At 48.7% G+C, this 14599-nt stretch overlaps 1 protein-coding gene across 5 annotated transcripts in view; it reads left to right on the top strand.

Moving 5' to 3' along the window:
* Positions 1–14599, top strand: part of Actn4 (actinin alpha 4) — a 93062-nt gene that overhangs the window by 70640 nt on the left and 7823 nt on the right. For 3 of the 5 annotated variants that reach the window (XM_004659887.2, XM_004659885.2, XM_004659886.2), the window contains exons 7-12: positions 1076–1157; positions 1871–1956; positions 6445–6537; positions 8509–8739; positions 9465–9612; positions 12678–12828. In XM_004659887.2, coding sequence (XP_004659944.1) covers positions 1076–1157; positions 1871–1956; positions 6445–6537; positions 8509–8739; positions 9465–9612; positions 12678–12828 — 791 coding nt within the window. Of the gene's footprint in view, positions 1–1075; positions 1158–1870; positions 1957–3603; positions 3690–6444; positions 6538–8508; positions 8740–9464; positions 9613–12677; positions 12829–14599 lie in introns of all 5 variants that reach the window. The other 2 variants (XM_012949086.2, XM_045153925.1) reach the window with 1 other exon arrangement.

Below are 14599 nucleotides of genomic sequence, written 5' to 3'. Positions count from 1 at the left end.
CAGCTCAAGGTACCTTGAAAGTGCTGCCCTAGCTCTGGTCCCAGTCCCTAAGGACTGTCCATTGCTGCCCTGCACAGCTGAATTCTATCCATTTGTAGTGACTAGTAGAGCCTTGTGCCAGTTCTACCTTGTTTGCTGGCTTGGTAGTTAATTCTTGCCTTGGTGATTTCCTCAGGGACCATCCCATCTCCCTCTGTGCGCATTGCAACCAGCCAGGAATATTTTAGGATTCCTCTGTGCCTTTTGTTTTCCCTTTTTGTCCTTCTAGATTCTAGAAGCATTTCTCTTCTGCCTAGTGGGAAGAGACAGGAGTTCTAAACCATTCCTCTAGCCACCATTTCCTGTGCAGAGTCCTCTTTGATTTGCCTACAAAGAGCTGAAAGCCAGCCCTGCTCTGTAGGTACAGTTGGCCTTATGGGCAAAGCAGAGGACCATATCCAAAGCACCTAGCCACATGAAGCTGGGCACAGGCCAGTGGGGTGGCAGGGTGCAAAGCTAGATAGCTGCTACAGAATTTTTATACCCCTGAACTGACTTGTGTTGGAGGGACCCTTGGAGGAGAAGACAGCTCAGAGGCAGATGTTCCACAGGAGGTATGAGCCTGATTGGGCCATGGAGGGAGCAGGGATCCTGCTGTAGCTGGAGATAGGGAAAGAAAATGAAGGTGATCAGCCGGTAGTGGGACCTGTTCCCATCTTATAGCAGTGGGGTCCTGTGTAGGAGATAAGAGTATTTAGGGGAGGGAAATATATAGTTGCTTTTTGTTTGATTCCCAGTCACCCCATGTGCTCTTGGTCCTGGACCACACCTGTTGGGTTTCAGGGCAGAAGGTTAATCTGGACTCTGTAGATGTCTGGAAATTATGTGAGAGGTGTGTGCCTACATTTTTCTGACGAAAATAGCCATAGTTTGCCCCACTTTGGGGTAGAAATTGCACCATCCAGTGGTGTCCTCCTCCACACCTGGCACAGATGGCTGAGAATTCCAAAGAATGCTATCCAGCCCTGCTTTTGGGAATGGGGGTTGAGGCTGGATCCAATGGAGTTATTCTTGTTTCTCCCATCTGCCTCCTCAGGATGACCCAGTTACCAACCTGAACAATGCCTTTGAAGTGGCTGAGAAATACCTTGACATCCCCAAGATGTTGGATGCAGAAGGTAGGAACATCCTGTTTGGTAAAACACGACATTTCCCCAAGGCCTTATTTGTCCGGCCTGGCTTGAGCAAAGGCCATGGCTCTTCAAAGTTTAGGGTAACCTTAGAGAGCTAGGCAGAGCCAGCTAGAAGGCTGAATGAAACTAGGGGAACCAGTAATGGTCTTGTCACCCAAGACTGAGCTGACTGGATGGGTTCAGGGGATGGAAAAGGGTGGGGAGAGCAATGCTTGAAGGATTGGCTTTCAGGGACTACATCATGGGCTAGGCAGAGAACAGAGGCCAGTTCTTGGCTTCCTGTGAACAACCCTGGCCTTTCCCCTCTGCAGACTGCAGGCCTGGGGAATGGAGCTCACTAGAGTGGAATGTTTTGTTTTTTCCTTTTCCGGCTTTGCTCCATTTCCTAGCCAGCAAAACCCTTAGCCAGGATACATGTCTCTGGTCTCTAGTGAACCTTGGAGTTCACTGCTCTGCAGGCCCTTGAGGCCATCCTCAGAAAAGGGAAGCAGTATTATTTCAGTCTAGTTCCCACAGCCTTGACCTTCTCAGACTAGGAGGGCAGCTTTGGATGTGGCCAAGCCCACCTGACAGCTAGCACTGAATCAGCTGTGAGGTCCTTCCCCTGGCCTGGTTGTGGCCTTGGGAGCTTATGGGTCCTGGCAAGTGAACAATCCAACCCCTGCTTGGGCCGTTTAACCATTCTTGTTCACTTGCAGACATCGTGAACACGGCCCGTCCCGACGAGAAGGCCATAATGACATATGTGTCCAGCTTCTACCATGCCTTTTCGGGAGCGCAGAAGGTACCGGGCAAGGCCAGGCAGCTCTCCTTGCCGCCACTGCCCAATGCCACTGCTGCCTCTCGCCTCCCATGCTCACCTCATTTCTCTTGCAGACGGCAGTGGCCTCTCTCGGACTGGAAGCCACCCCCTACTCCCCAATCCTGAACATTGCTATCTGTCCAGTCTGTACTCTGTTGTGCCTAGTGTGTGCCATGCTCTGTTCAGGCAGTGAAACCCAGTTGTTACTGATTAGGCAGATCCCTGTTACAGGGGATTCTGCATCTCTTAGTGGGCAAGACAACACACATGTCAGATTGTTTCATGTGGTAAGGAGCCACTGGAAAATGAGGTGCAATGGTGGCATAGAGATGGCTGGGACCAAAAAGTGTCTAGATGAAGATTGTGGCCCAGGCATCTCAGACATAGGGGTAAGGCAAGTGCAGAGACCCTAAGGCTTGTTCAAGCAGTGGCTGGAGAAATATGAGTAGAACAAAGAGATGCAAAATAAGGTGATGAGACCACAGAATAAGAATATTATGTCTCATTCTGAGAGCCTCAGGAAATTGTTAGGTATGGGTGTGGCACTGTTTTATTTTATTATTTATTTATTTTTAGTTGGCAGGGGTATTTTGAGCCCAGACTGACCTGGAACTCACTCAGTAGCCTTGAATTTACAGTGTTCCTGAGTATTAGCTACCACACCCAGATTATTTTATATTATTTTATATTATTATTGTTATTAATAATATTTTAAATAGTTGTATTTATTTGCAAGAGAAAGATAGTATGGGTGGGCCAAGGGCTTCTTGCTGCTGTAAGCAAACTCCAGATGCATGTATTACCTTGTGCATCTGGCTTACGTGGATACTGAGGAATCTAACCTGTATCCTTAGGCTTCACGGGCAAGCACCTTAACTGCTAAGCCCATCTCTCCAGCCCATCCCACCACCTCCCCTCTTTGGATTTTGGAAATTGAGTCTGGTTATATAGCCCTGGCTGACTCAGAATCCTATAGCTCATTATGTAGACCAGGTTGGGCTTGAATTTGTAGTGATCACTTGCCTCTGCCTCCATGTACTACTGTGTCCAATATCATTCTGGATTTTATGCAGAGATGGTTGGTGGTTGGTAATTAAGTCCCTGCTTAGGTTATATATATATATATCCATGTTTGTTATATTTGAGAGACAGAAAGAGTGAGTATGGACATGCCAGGGCTTCCTGCCATTACAATAAACTCCAGATGCATCCACCACTTAGTGCATCTGGCTTTACGTGGCTACTGGAGAATTGAACCTGAGTTATCAGTCTTTGCAAGCAAGTGCCTTTAACTGCTGAGTCATTTCTCCAGCCTCTCCTTAGGTTTTCAGAAAGTAGTTGCATAGCATTTGACTCTTCTGGTCCCATCTAAGCTGCTTCTGTAGAAACTGTGGCCAGTCTGTTTCAAACCTGGTGGAAAAAAAGGCCCCTCATTCAGACCATGTTCTTCCCCTTTGTATACTCTGGCAGGATGTCCCCTCCCACCAGGCCTGAACTGCAGCTGGCTTCCAGTCCAGAGCAAGTGCTATTCTTCCCGCATGAGCCTCAGGCCAACCGTCTCCCTTCTGCATCTTTCACTTTCTCTTGCTTCTTTCTCTCTCTTTTTTTTCTCTCTCTCTCTCTGCACAGATATTGTGGGCACTTTGAGGCCAGATGAGAAGGCTATCATGACTTACGTGTCCTGCTTCTACCACGCTTTCTCGGGGGCCCAGAAGGTGAGCCAAGGTGGGAGGACCCTTTGCTGCTGTGGTGCAGATTTGCCCTTTCTGTCACAAGTCACTATTGTTAGGTCCACGTGTACTTGGAACCCTGGCTAAGCTGTGGGACTTGAAAGGGTCATCTATGGAGGCCACATGACCTTGGCTCCACTGTTTGACCAGTGCTGGACCTATGCCAGGGCCCCACAGACATTCTTACATTTGAATACAGTTCCTCTGCAAGGCAGGTGGTTATGCCTTAAACCCTCAGACAGGGAAGCAAGAGCCTAGTATCACCATAGGGAAAAAGACTATGGTATGACCCCTTATCTTTCTTGTCCTCTCTTGTTATGATCCACAGCTGGGCTGCCTGCCTTTGAGGAGTAGCCTGCCTTGCTGGAGGTGACATGAATAGGACAAAAGATGAGTTGATGCCCTGTATGGCTCTTCCTGAGTCTTGCTGGCCACATGCCACCCTGTGGCTTCTGTTAGGGTCTGGGCACATCTGTGCCTTCCTAGTTTCAGAAGTGTTTTGGACAGCAGCATGCTCCTATTGACTTGATCTTATGATCTCATTCAGCCCATGGGCTGAGGATGAGGAATCAGTGCTGCTTTATGGACCACTTAACATACACCTGCCTTCTCCAAGGACTGTACCAACTCAGGTCTCAAGAGAGCTCACACAAGGCTAACAGCCTTTGTTTTGTAAGCTCTGTTTGGATGAAAGAAAAGGAAATTGGAGTTCAGAGAGGGAAGGATATTCTAGATTTGAGGAGAGGTCATACCTGCTGTTCTCTGTAGTCCATCTTCTTAGACCTCATGTCCAGCAAGTGCCTTGTTGTGGACAGTCTAGCCTGGCACAACTCTACCTCTGCAGCATGACCTTCCATGGGTCACTTTATCCCAATTTCTCTATCTGTGAAATGGGAATTCTCTTAGCACCCCTCATAGGATTGCTTTGGATGTGCAATAATGATTTCCTGCAGATGTAGAGATATCTAGGACAGTCCCTGGCACAGCAAGTGCAGTGGCCCTGGAGTTGTGGCAGTTAGCACAGCTGCCCCTGCCCAACTGGGAGAGTGAAAATTGTTCTTTTCAGCTCCTGGCCAAACACACAAGATTTCAGAGCCCCTCTCCTACCTGTACGCCACAGTTGGAGCTTGTGACCCGTGTGTTTTGTTGGAGAGCATGGTGAGGGAGTGAGAGGGAAGACACTGCCCCGACGGTAGGAAGGCCTGTGGGGATGGGTAGCGTCAAGCCCTAACAGCATGGCTACTGTTGGATTCAATTGCTCTGGACTTCTTTGTGTAGCACATTGCCCTCATCAGATTGCTTTTTCTTCTGCCTGAAATCTACCCCCACCCCCACCATGCCTTGAGCTGACCTTGGGTCTAGTGTTGGAAGGGAGGCTCTGTGGATACAGGTACTCTGCAGGTTTGGGGAGCATCTGGGCCCCTCTTGTGAAGGTGGAGGTTAGGACCATCTCTGTTCAGGGAGTTGGACACTAGCTGGACTTGCCCTTCTTTGACTCTGAAATTGTCTCTCAGGACACCTTATAACTTCTTTATTGATGCTCAGTCCTGTCTGTTCAGGGGTTTTTGTTGCAGACACACAGGTCTGTTACTTTCTGAATGTGCCATTCTCCTGTGTCTAGTCATCAAAACATTCATTCTTTCTCTTTTGCACGCTCATTTCATTCATCAACCCTGAACACCTAAAACTGTGAGCTCCAGTAGTGGCACAAAACTCTTGTGACTGACAAAGCCCTCCTGGCAGATAAGTGTGTTTGAGCTTAGAATACCCGGTATGTACCCAATTAGTAGTCAGAAGCTGACCCTAGCAGCACCATATCAGTAGTGTTCCTGGCTGTGACTTCTGCAGTTTGTCTGGGTTGGTATGTCCTGGCCTAGGCTTTCATGAGTCTTAGTCTGGGAGTGGTGAGGCCTCTTACCCTTGGTGTGTGTCCAGCAGCATGGGGCAGGGTTAGTTTGCATGTGCTCATGCCAACTATGGATGGCCAGTCCTCCTCCCCACCTGTTCCTGTGCCACATGTGGATAGCAGAGTGAGCTGAGCCTGGACTGTCTCCCGAGCCTCTGTTTCTTCCCCATCACTCTGTAGACCCTCCTCACTATTTCTGTTCCTGTTCTGTTGCTGTTCCAACTCCTCTCGGACCTTTTCTGTGCTTCCTGAAAGGTACCTGTCTCCCCTCTCCCTGTGTAGCAAGCATTCCCCCCTTCCACACTGGCCTTATACTCCCCCCACCAGGACCAGGCAGGACATGTTCCTAGAGTTTGGACAGGCCAGCTCCCCATTTCCACCTTCTTTGCTCTTCTGTCCTGCCAATTATGACCTGTGGCCACATGAGCTACTGATAACTCACACCTCTAAGGGGAAGCAGGAAGGGGCTGAGTGTACTTCTGACCACTGCCCCCAAGAGTACCAGCACCCCACCTCCGTCTACTGGCTACCTTCCCATTTAATGTGGAGGCCCAGTGTTGCCCCACCCAGCCCTCTTCTATGACCTGGTTCTCAGTAGAGGTAGAGGGCCCCTACCCTTCTCTCAGTGCCCCCAGCACTAGGTAGTGGATGCCTTGCAGTAAAAAAAGATGCCAACAGTCCTGTTAGGACATAGCCACTCAAAGCCATCTTGCTAGAGCTGTGCTTCCTCTCCTTCCCCTTCTTGGGAAATCCTCTGCTTTCAAGGGATCTACTTGTCAGGAGGGAGGGTCCTCAGCCCCAGGCAGCCTTGATTGTGCCTTTTCCGTGCCCCAGGCTGAGACTGCTGCCAATCGGATCTGCAAGGTGCTTGCTGTTAATCAAGAGAATGAGCACCTGATGGAAGATTATGAGCGGCTGGCCAGTGACGTGAGTGTACTCCCCTATTTCCACAAGGCCCCAGAGCTAAAAGACTTTCTTTTGTCTTTGGTAGTTCTGGGGATGGAACCCAGGGCCTTGGGCATGCTAGATAAGTTGTTTCCCACTGAGCTACAGTCCCAGCTGCTCACCCTCCACCCCATAATTAATTAATTTGAGAGAAAGAGGCAGATAGAGAGAGAATGGGCATGCCCAGGGCCTCTAGCCACTGCACACGAACTCTAGATGCATGTGCCTTCATGTGCATCTGGCCTACACGGGTACTGGGGAATCAAACCTGGATACTTAGGCTTCACAGGAAAGTGCTTGAACCTCTAGGCCATCTCCCTAGCCCATCCCCCACCTTTCTTTTTCTTTTTTTTTTCTTTTTGAGAGAGGGCCTCATAGCCAAGGCTGGACTTTGAACTTCTGATCAGTCTCCCTATTGCTAGGATTACAGGTATGTGCCACCACATCTGGCCAAGGCAGATCACCTTGTTACCTGTGGCCAAAGATTGTACCATTCAGAGGAAGAAAGCAAGCAGCAAGACCTTCTAGAAAAGATAAAAGGTTACAGGCTCTGGAGTTTGACCAAGTTAGTATGTGACCTTTCAGTTTGGCTTCAGAGAACTAAGGTTAGTCAGGCAGTTACCAATGCCACCTGGCCTCTGAATCCCAAGCTTGAGTTCCTACATAGATGTTCAGTTTTGGCTTCTGAGGAGTAATTGTGTGCTCTTAAGAAACCATTGGTTCTTCAACGTTATGATTTCAGGGTTTTAAAGTTTTTGGTTTTCTGAGGTAGGGTCTCACTCTAGCTCAGGCTGAACTGGAATTCACTGTGTAGTCTCAGGCTGGCCTCGAAGTCACAGTGATCCTCCTACTTCTGCCTCCCGGATGCTGGGATTAAAGTTGTGTGCCACCATACCCAGCAAGTGGCCAACTTTTTATTTTGACCAGTTGACTTTTACAGAGGTGAAGCTAGGGCTGGGGTTGTAGCATGATATTGGAACTGTTGCCTAGCATGAACAAGCCCTCAGTTCCATCCTCAGCACTTTAAAGGAGCAAAGCTATAACTATGCCCATTATCCTCAACCCCCAAGACAAAGCAAAAGATCAAGTTCTCAGGACCCAGCTCTTGACAAGAAAGGGCTTCCAAAATCATGCATCAGGATGTAAGCTTACCCTAGTGCATCTGGCCTTCGCATTCTCCCTCTGCTGTGGCTGGCATTTAGAAACCACTTCTTCAAATATGTCTGTATTAGAGACAATGAACTTACTCTCCTAGAATTATATGCAAAAATGTCCAATTTGTTTGTACTTTTCCACCCCTTCAATCAGATCAGAGTAGCTAATATGAATACATGTTACATTTTCAGTTTTCTACTTTTTTTTTTTTTTTTTTTTAAGGTCTCAGGGCCTGTGCATGTACTGGCTACCCAAGTGAGGCAGGCACATTGCAGGCCCCTGAGCCCAGTGAGGCCAATAGCCATGAGTCCTAAGACATTATGGAAAGAGGCATCTGGGGAGGGAATTAGACTTAAGCCAAACACTTAGATTTGGGCAAAGAAGACTGAGGTAGGGCTGCAGAGATGGCTTAGTGGTTAAAGCACCTGCCTGCAAAGCCAAAGGACCCATATAAGCCAGATGCACAAGGTGACATGTTTACTTGCAATGGCTAGAGGCCCTAATATGCCCATTCTCTCTCTCTCTCTGTCTCTCTCTTCACCTGTTTCTTTCTCATATAAATAAAAAATTTTTAAAACGACAAGCAAAGATGTAAATACGAAGTAGAGTACAGCTCAGTGACTCTTGGAGGAGTAAAGTTTCAAAAAATTATATGTTGTGAGGTTCCAAAAGGAATCACAAAGAATTTGCTTTTGGGAGAAAGGGTAGTCCTGAAGACAGGTTTGCCCAGAAGCTGTGGGGGTAAGTCCTCATCAACACTCTGAGCAGCACTTGCTATGGCTTCCTGTGGGTCCACAGCTTCTGGAGTGGATCCGGCGTACTATCCCCTGGCTTGAGGACCGTGTGCCCCAGAAGACTATCCAGGAGATGCAGCAGAAGCTGGAAGATTTCCGTGACTACCGCCGTGTGCACAAACCGCCCAAGGTGCAAGAGAAATGTCAGCTGGAGATCAACTTCAACACACTTCAGACCAAGCTGCGCCTTAGCAACCGGCCTGCCTTCATGCCCTCTGAGGGCAGGATGGTCTCAGTGAGTGCCCCCCCCCCCCCCCCCGACACCCACTGGGGCCCAGGGGCAGTGCCTGCTAAATTGCCCTTGGGTGTACTGTTGGACCAGTATCATCTTAGCTTTTAGGAGAGGGTCACTCGACTACATTCCCCACTGTTTTTCTCAAGGTTTTATACCCAGAGTTTTACGTACCACCATCCCAAATCTTAGCATGGTTTGTGTGAGATAATTTTTTTTTATTTTATTTTTCTGTATTTATTAGAGACGGGGGTGGGGGGTGGGGAAGGGTGGGGGAGAAAAGAGAATGTGCACACCAGGGCCTCTAGCCATTGCAAACAAACTCCAGATGCATGTGCCACCGCGTGCGTGGGACTTAGAGAATCAAATCTGGGTCCTTAGGCCTTGCAGGCATACGCCTTAACCGCTAAGCCATCTCTCCAGCCCAGCGATAATTTTTTAAATCTGGACTCCTGGTCTGCCTGGACTTAAAGGCCGGCAAGTACTTGTAGTCTTATCAGAGGAGGGATAATGTCTCCCATGTAATTCTATCTCCCATGCCTTCATCAGCATTCACCTGTTAACCAGTGCTCAGATTCATTCAGTTGGTCCAAAAAGAATGGATGCATATGTTGTGCTGGCCCATGTAAACACAGACCTGCCAAGGCTGAATCAAACAGGCATCCTCCATCTTAGTTGGCTCACTACCAACATCCTGTGAAAGCTGTCTTCCCTCTCTTGCCCCACAGGACATCAACAATGGCTGGCAGCATCTTGAGCAGGCCGAGAAGGGTTATGAGGAATGGCTACTGAATGAGATCCGTAGGCTAGAGCGACTCGACCACCTAGCAGAGAAGTTCCGGCAGAAGGCCTCCATCCATGAGGCCTGGACTGATGGTATACCCCGCCCATTCTATTCTCAGCTCCCAATTGCACATGCACAGACAGACCCTGCATTATGGGGTCCATCTAGCTCCTTCCTTTCCTACATGCAAAAATGCTGGTTTGAGTTCATGCAGCTAGTTGCCTATAGCAAAGAGCACTTGGCACCAGGTCCTCTTTTTTTTTTTTTTCTTCCCCTTAGAGATAAACAGATGTCTTACAGGCAGGCTCCTTCCTGGGTCATTAGAGGCCAGTCATCCAGAAGCACAGCCGAGGACCTTTCCGTTCTTAAAGGGAAGTGATCCTGTGCCTGTTCATTTTGCTAGCTATGGCTCCTCCAAGGATGGTTTCCCACCCCAGATTTAGCCCGCCTGCCTGCCCTCTCCCTATCAGTTTTTAATTTAGGCTTCGTATTACAGAAGCCTAGCTGGATGTGCTCATGACTCCATCTTGTTCATTCAAGGCCAGACTAGGGTGAGGTGATTAGGCTGGGCTGGGTGTGAGCACCTCATCCTTGCCTCACAGAAATGGTGCCCCTTCAAGGAAGGCTTGTTGGTTGTGATGTCATCTTGGGGATAATAGGAACTGGAATTGAGTTCATTCTTTTATTTACTTATTTATTCATTCACTCACTCACTCACTCACTCACTCAGTCATCCATACATTCACTCTACATATCTAGCTTGGCATGATAATACATGCCTTTAATCCCAGCACCTTGGAGGCTGAACCAGGAGAATTGGTACAAGTTCAAGGCCAACCTGGTTCACATAGTGAGTCCAGGCCAGCCTGGGCTATGGTGTGAAACCCTATCTCAAAAAACCAAACAACAAGCTGGGCATGGTGGGGCACACCTTTAACCCCAGCACTCAGGAAGCAGAGGTAGGAGGATTACTGTGAATTTGAGGCCACCCTGAGACTACAGAGTGAATTCTAGGTCAGCCTGAGCTAGAGTGAAACCCTAACTCTGGGGGAGGAAAAAAAAAGCAACAATCTGTTGAGCCTCAGCCACTTGGCTGTGTATGGCCCTGTGCACAGTAGTTTAGCAAGCAAGTGAGGTCTTACCCAGGGAGCAGTCAGGCACCATGTTTGCATTTCTTTGTCAGTATCCTCTGGGTACATGAGTGGGTATCATAGTACCTGGGTTCCATGTGTTTCCTGTTGCCATGAGCTGTATCTTGCCCTCACAGCAGCTCTGGTCATCATCACTTTGGAGGAAACTCTTTAGTGACCAGCCTAGGGCCCCTGAAGGCCCTGGGCAGATGATTTCCTGAGACCTTGTTGCCCATGGCTTTCATATACCCCTGCCTTACCTGTCTAATGGGCTATCACCTCTCCTGCTGGGTTTGGTATCTAGCCCTGTTCCTCCCACCAGGTATTTCCCCCAGGCAAACCTACCAACTCAATTGTAATTCCCTTTTCCAGGCGTGTCCACTGATTCAATCACATATTGTGAAGTACTGAGCATAGGCCAGCCTTGCTGCCCCTCTGCACTGCTGGTCCCAGTTAGCAGTTACAGTCTTTGTCCTGTAGGGAAGGGTTCAGAGATTGCTTCATAACGTCACTGGTACCATAGCCTACATGGGTAGGGGTCCATGTGCATACTTGTCAGAGAGGTTGATTGTCTGGAGGTAACCAGATCATCAACCAGACACCAATGACCCCTCTCATCCTTTCTTTGGCTGCCCCATGGCTTATTCTCTGATTCTTCTCAGGACATTCTTGCCAGCTCCCCACTGGAACTTTACTGAGGCCAGAGTATAACCTGCTATTTCTGGTTCCCACCCTTAGGAGAAAGCAGTTTGGAAAAGAGAATTGCAAGTTTGGCTTGTGGTTAAGCCTGCTGCTTGGGGTGGGGGTGGCAGGCTCAGAGAGTCAGTTTGCTTGCTAGCGCCAGGCCCTGACCTGGAAGTGGTTATCATTTAACAGACAGATGAGACTGGGAGTGGCAGAGGTGAATGGTAGCACCAGCTCCTAGCCTGCCATTCTTAGCCCAAGGCCATCCATGTAAGTGCAGTTGCTAGCCCCATTTTACAGATAATGAATCAGCTCCAGTTCCAGTTAGTTAGGTGCAGAGGGAGTCTCTGAGCTGCCATTCCAGGGGAGGCCCTTGAAGCAGTGATTGAGGAACGATTAGGCATCCTAACTACCTTCCCAGTCTGGCATTTCCCCTGGGTTCCCTGTAGTTCCTTAACTTGTTTGCAGGGCTGCTTGAGCTTTTGTTCCAGGGCATGTAATTAGCCTGGCTCCAGAACTAATAACAGTGTTCCACCCAGGGCTTCAAAAGCCCTGGATGGCCCCACCTACTGCACAGAGAAAGCCATAGGACATTAGGCAAAGTGCAGGGACTGGAACAGCACCCTAGGAAGTAAGCTTCAAAGATCCTATTCAGGAGCAGTCTCCAGGCTTCTGGAAGAGCAGTAGCAGCCCCGTTACCCATCTTACTGGCTGCCAGTCCAGGGACTCCCAGTCAGAGCCCTTTAGAAATGGGTGCCTTTAACTTTCCTGCCTTGGTACCGCCATCCTATTAGTCTTTTACCAGTAAGACATGCTACTTGTTAAGCTCTCTGTTCATAGGCCCATAAAGTCCAATGTGACTTATCTAGGTTTATGATGAATATAGAGGTCAAGGATGAGGTTTCCAGGGGTTTCTAAGTGTTTACTAGGCCTACATGTATTGAACAGAGAGGTCAAGGAAGGAGGTTTCAGAAGTTTGTAGGGTTCATGGTACCATCTTCATTTAAGAAGGATGTGGGAGGCTGGAGAAATGGCTTAATGGTTAAGGCACTTGCCTGGGAAGAGTAAGGACCCAGGTTCAGCTCCCCAGTACCCACGTATGCCAGATGCACAAGGTGGCACATGTGTCTAGAGTTTATTTGCAGTGGCTAGAGGCCTTGGAGTACCCATTCAGTCCCTCTGCCTCTTTCTCTCTCCAATAATAAATAAAATAAAATTTTAAAAAAGAATACAAATTTTTTAAAAAAGGATATGGGGGTCCATGTCTTTATCTTCCCTTTCCTCAATGGACAGCCTTACAGCTGCTCTGTTGCTGTTACCCAATGTCTCTGCCATTCCTCTAGGGAAGGAAGCCATGCTGAAACACCGGGACTATGAGACAGCCACACTGTCAGACATCAAAGCTCTGATCCGCAAACACGAGGCCTTTGAGAGTGACCTGGCTGCGCACCAGGACCGTGTGGAACAAATAGCAGCAATTGCCCAGGAACTTAAGTATGTGTGATCTGTGGCATCCGTCATCTGCATGTTCTCAAGCCCCACCCATAGCATTAGGGTTAGGCCCTGTTCACCTGTTCACCTCCTCCCAGATACCAGAAAGGACCTTCTGGGGCAAGGAGTTTAGTCATCCTGTCAGCACCAATGAAGGCATAATGGATCTAGGTTCTTTAGCAAAGGGAAGGCCTCTGGCTCCTTGTGCTGAATCTGAATCTTCAGGCTTTAGGGGTCACTGGGGCCATTCTCCCCCGCCTGCCACTCCACATAGCCCCTTTTCTCCCTCCTACCTCTGCCCTTGGTAGGGCAGGCTGCTATAGCTATGAACTCTTCCGTGAGGGAAGCTCTATACACTAAGTCTATTGTCCTCCAGCCTCTTCCCTTCTGCTCAGCATATACTTATTGTAAGAGCTTCCAGGCAGCCCATGGTCCCTCCCTTCCTTGTCCCAGTCAGATAAACTTGTACACAATTAGTACACTGCACCTCTGGAGCCTGTGAATGGAGGCCTTATTCCACTAGCACAGTGGACAGCAGCAAGGAGGGACTGGAGAGTATGAGGCCCAAGCCATTACTTCATGGAAAATCCACAGGCCTCAGAGGGGCTCCCAAAATAACTATCTACTTAAAAATAGGATCCTTGGGCTGGAGAGGTAGCTTAGCAGTTAAGCGCTTGCCTGTGAAGCCTAAGGACCTGGTTTGAGGCTCGATTCCCCAGGACCCACGTTAACCAGATGTACAAGGGGGTGCACGTCTGGAGTTCAGTTGGTGGCTGGAGGCCCTGGTGCACCCATTCTCTCTCTGTCTATCTGCCTCTTTCTCTCTTTCTCTGTCACTTTCAAATAAATAAATAATTTTTTTTTAAATATATTTTTAAAATTATTTATTTATTTATTTGAGAGCGACAGACACAGAGAGAAAGACAGATAGAGGGAGAGAGAGAGAATGGGCACGCCAGGGCTTCCAGCTTCTGCAAACGAACTCCAGACGCGTGCGCCCCCTTGTGCATCTGGCTAACGTGGGACCTGGGGAACCGAGCCTCGAACCGGGGTCCTTAGGCTTTACAGGCAAGCGCTTTAACCGCTAAGCCATCTCTCCAGCCCAAATAAATAATTTTTAAAAAACCAGTTTATATATAAAAAAAATAGAATCCTTGGCTGGACCTGCCTTTCCATAGACACGCCCACCAGCCACAGTCATCCTCAAAGTTCTACAAGGCAGGCCTTTGTTCTAGCTCTTCTTTCCCACTGCTGCTGGGTTCTCATTTGCTTAGTTGAGACATACAGTACTCTGGAACCATCATGATATTAGGACTTGTAGTACCCTTGTTGATACTACAGAGGTACCCCTGGGGGGTCTGTCTAAACTGAGGAGAGCAAGGCCACAGACACAGATGCCTTTGTGCTGTGGGGATGGGGGATGATCAGGACCACCAGCTGAATGGGCCACTCCTAGAAGTTAGTAGGAAATAGGCTTGGGGTGATTGCTGAGCCAGCCTGTTTTGCAGATGCTGGGTTCCAACCATGTGAGTCCATCCTCCTGAGCCAAGGTCAGGCAGCCCCAGAAGCAATGTTTTGGACATGTTCCTAGTGGAAGGAAAAGGAGGTTGTCTGGATGCCATCCATATCCCTGTGATAAATTAGAGGCCACAAGTTACCCAGGGTGGGCTTGGTGGGCTCCAGGTCTTGAGGAATGGCAATAGCAGTGTCCCACAGAGCTCTCAGAGCCCCGTGCAGTGTGTATCAGTGCATTTAATTTCCACAGTAACCTGTG

This window comes from Jaculus jaculus, chromosome 7 (assembly GCF_020740685.1).
Source record: "Jaculus jaculus isolate mJacJac1 chromosome 7, mJacJac1.mat.Y.cur, whole genome shotgun sequence".
In the NCBI taxonomy this organism is placed as follows: domain Eukaryota; kingdom Metazoa; phylum Chordata; class Mammalia; order Rodentia; family Dipodidae; genus Jaculus; species Jaculus jaculus.
This window is presented reverse-complemented; position numbering and strand designations above follow the sequence as displayed.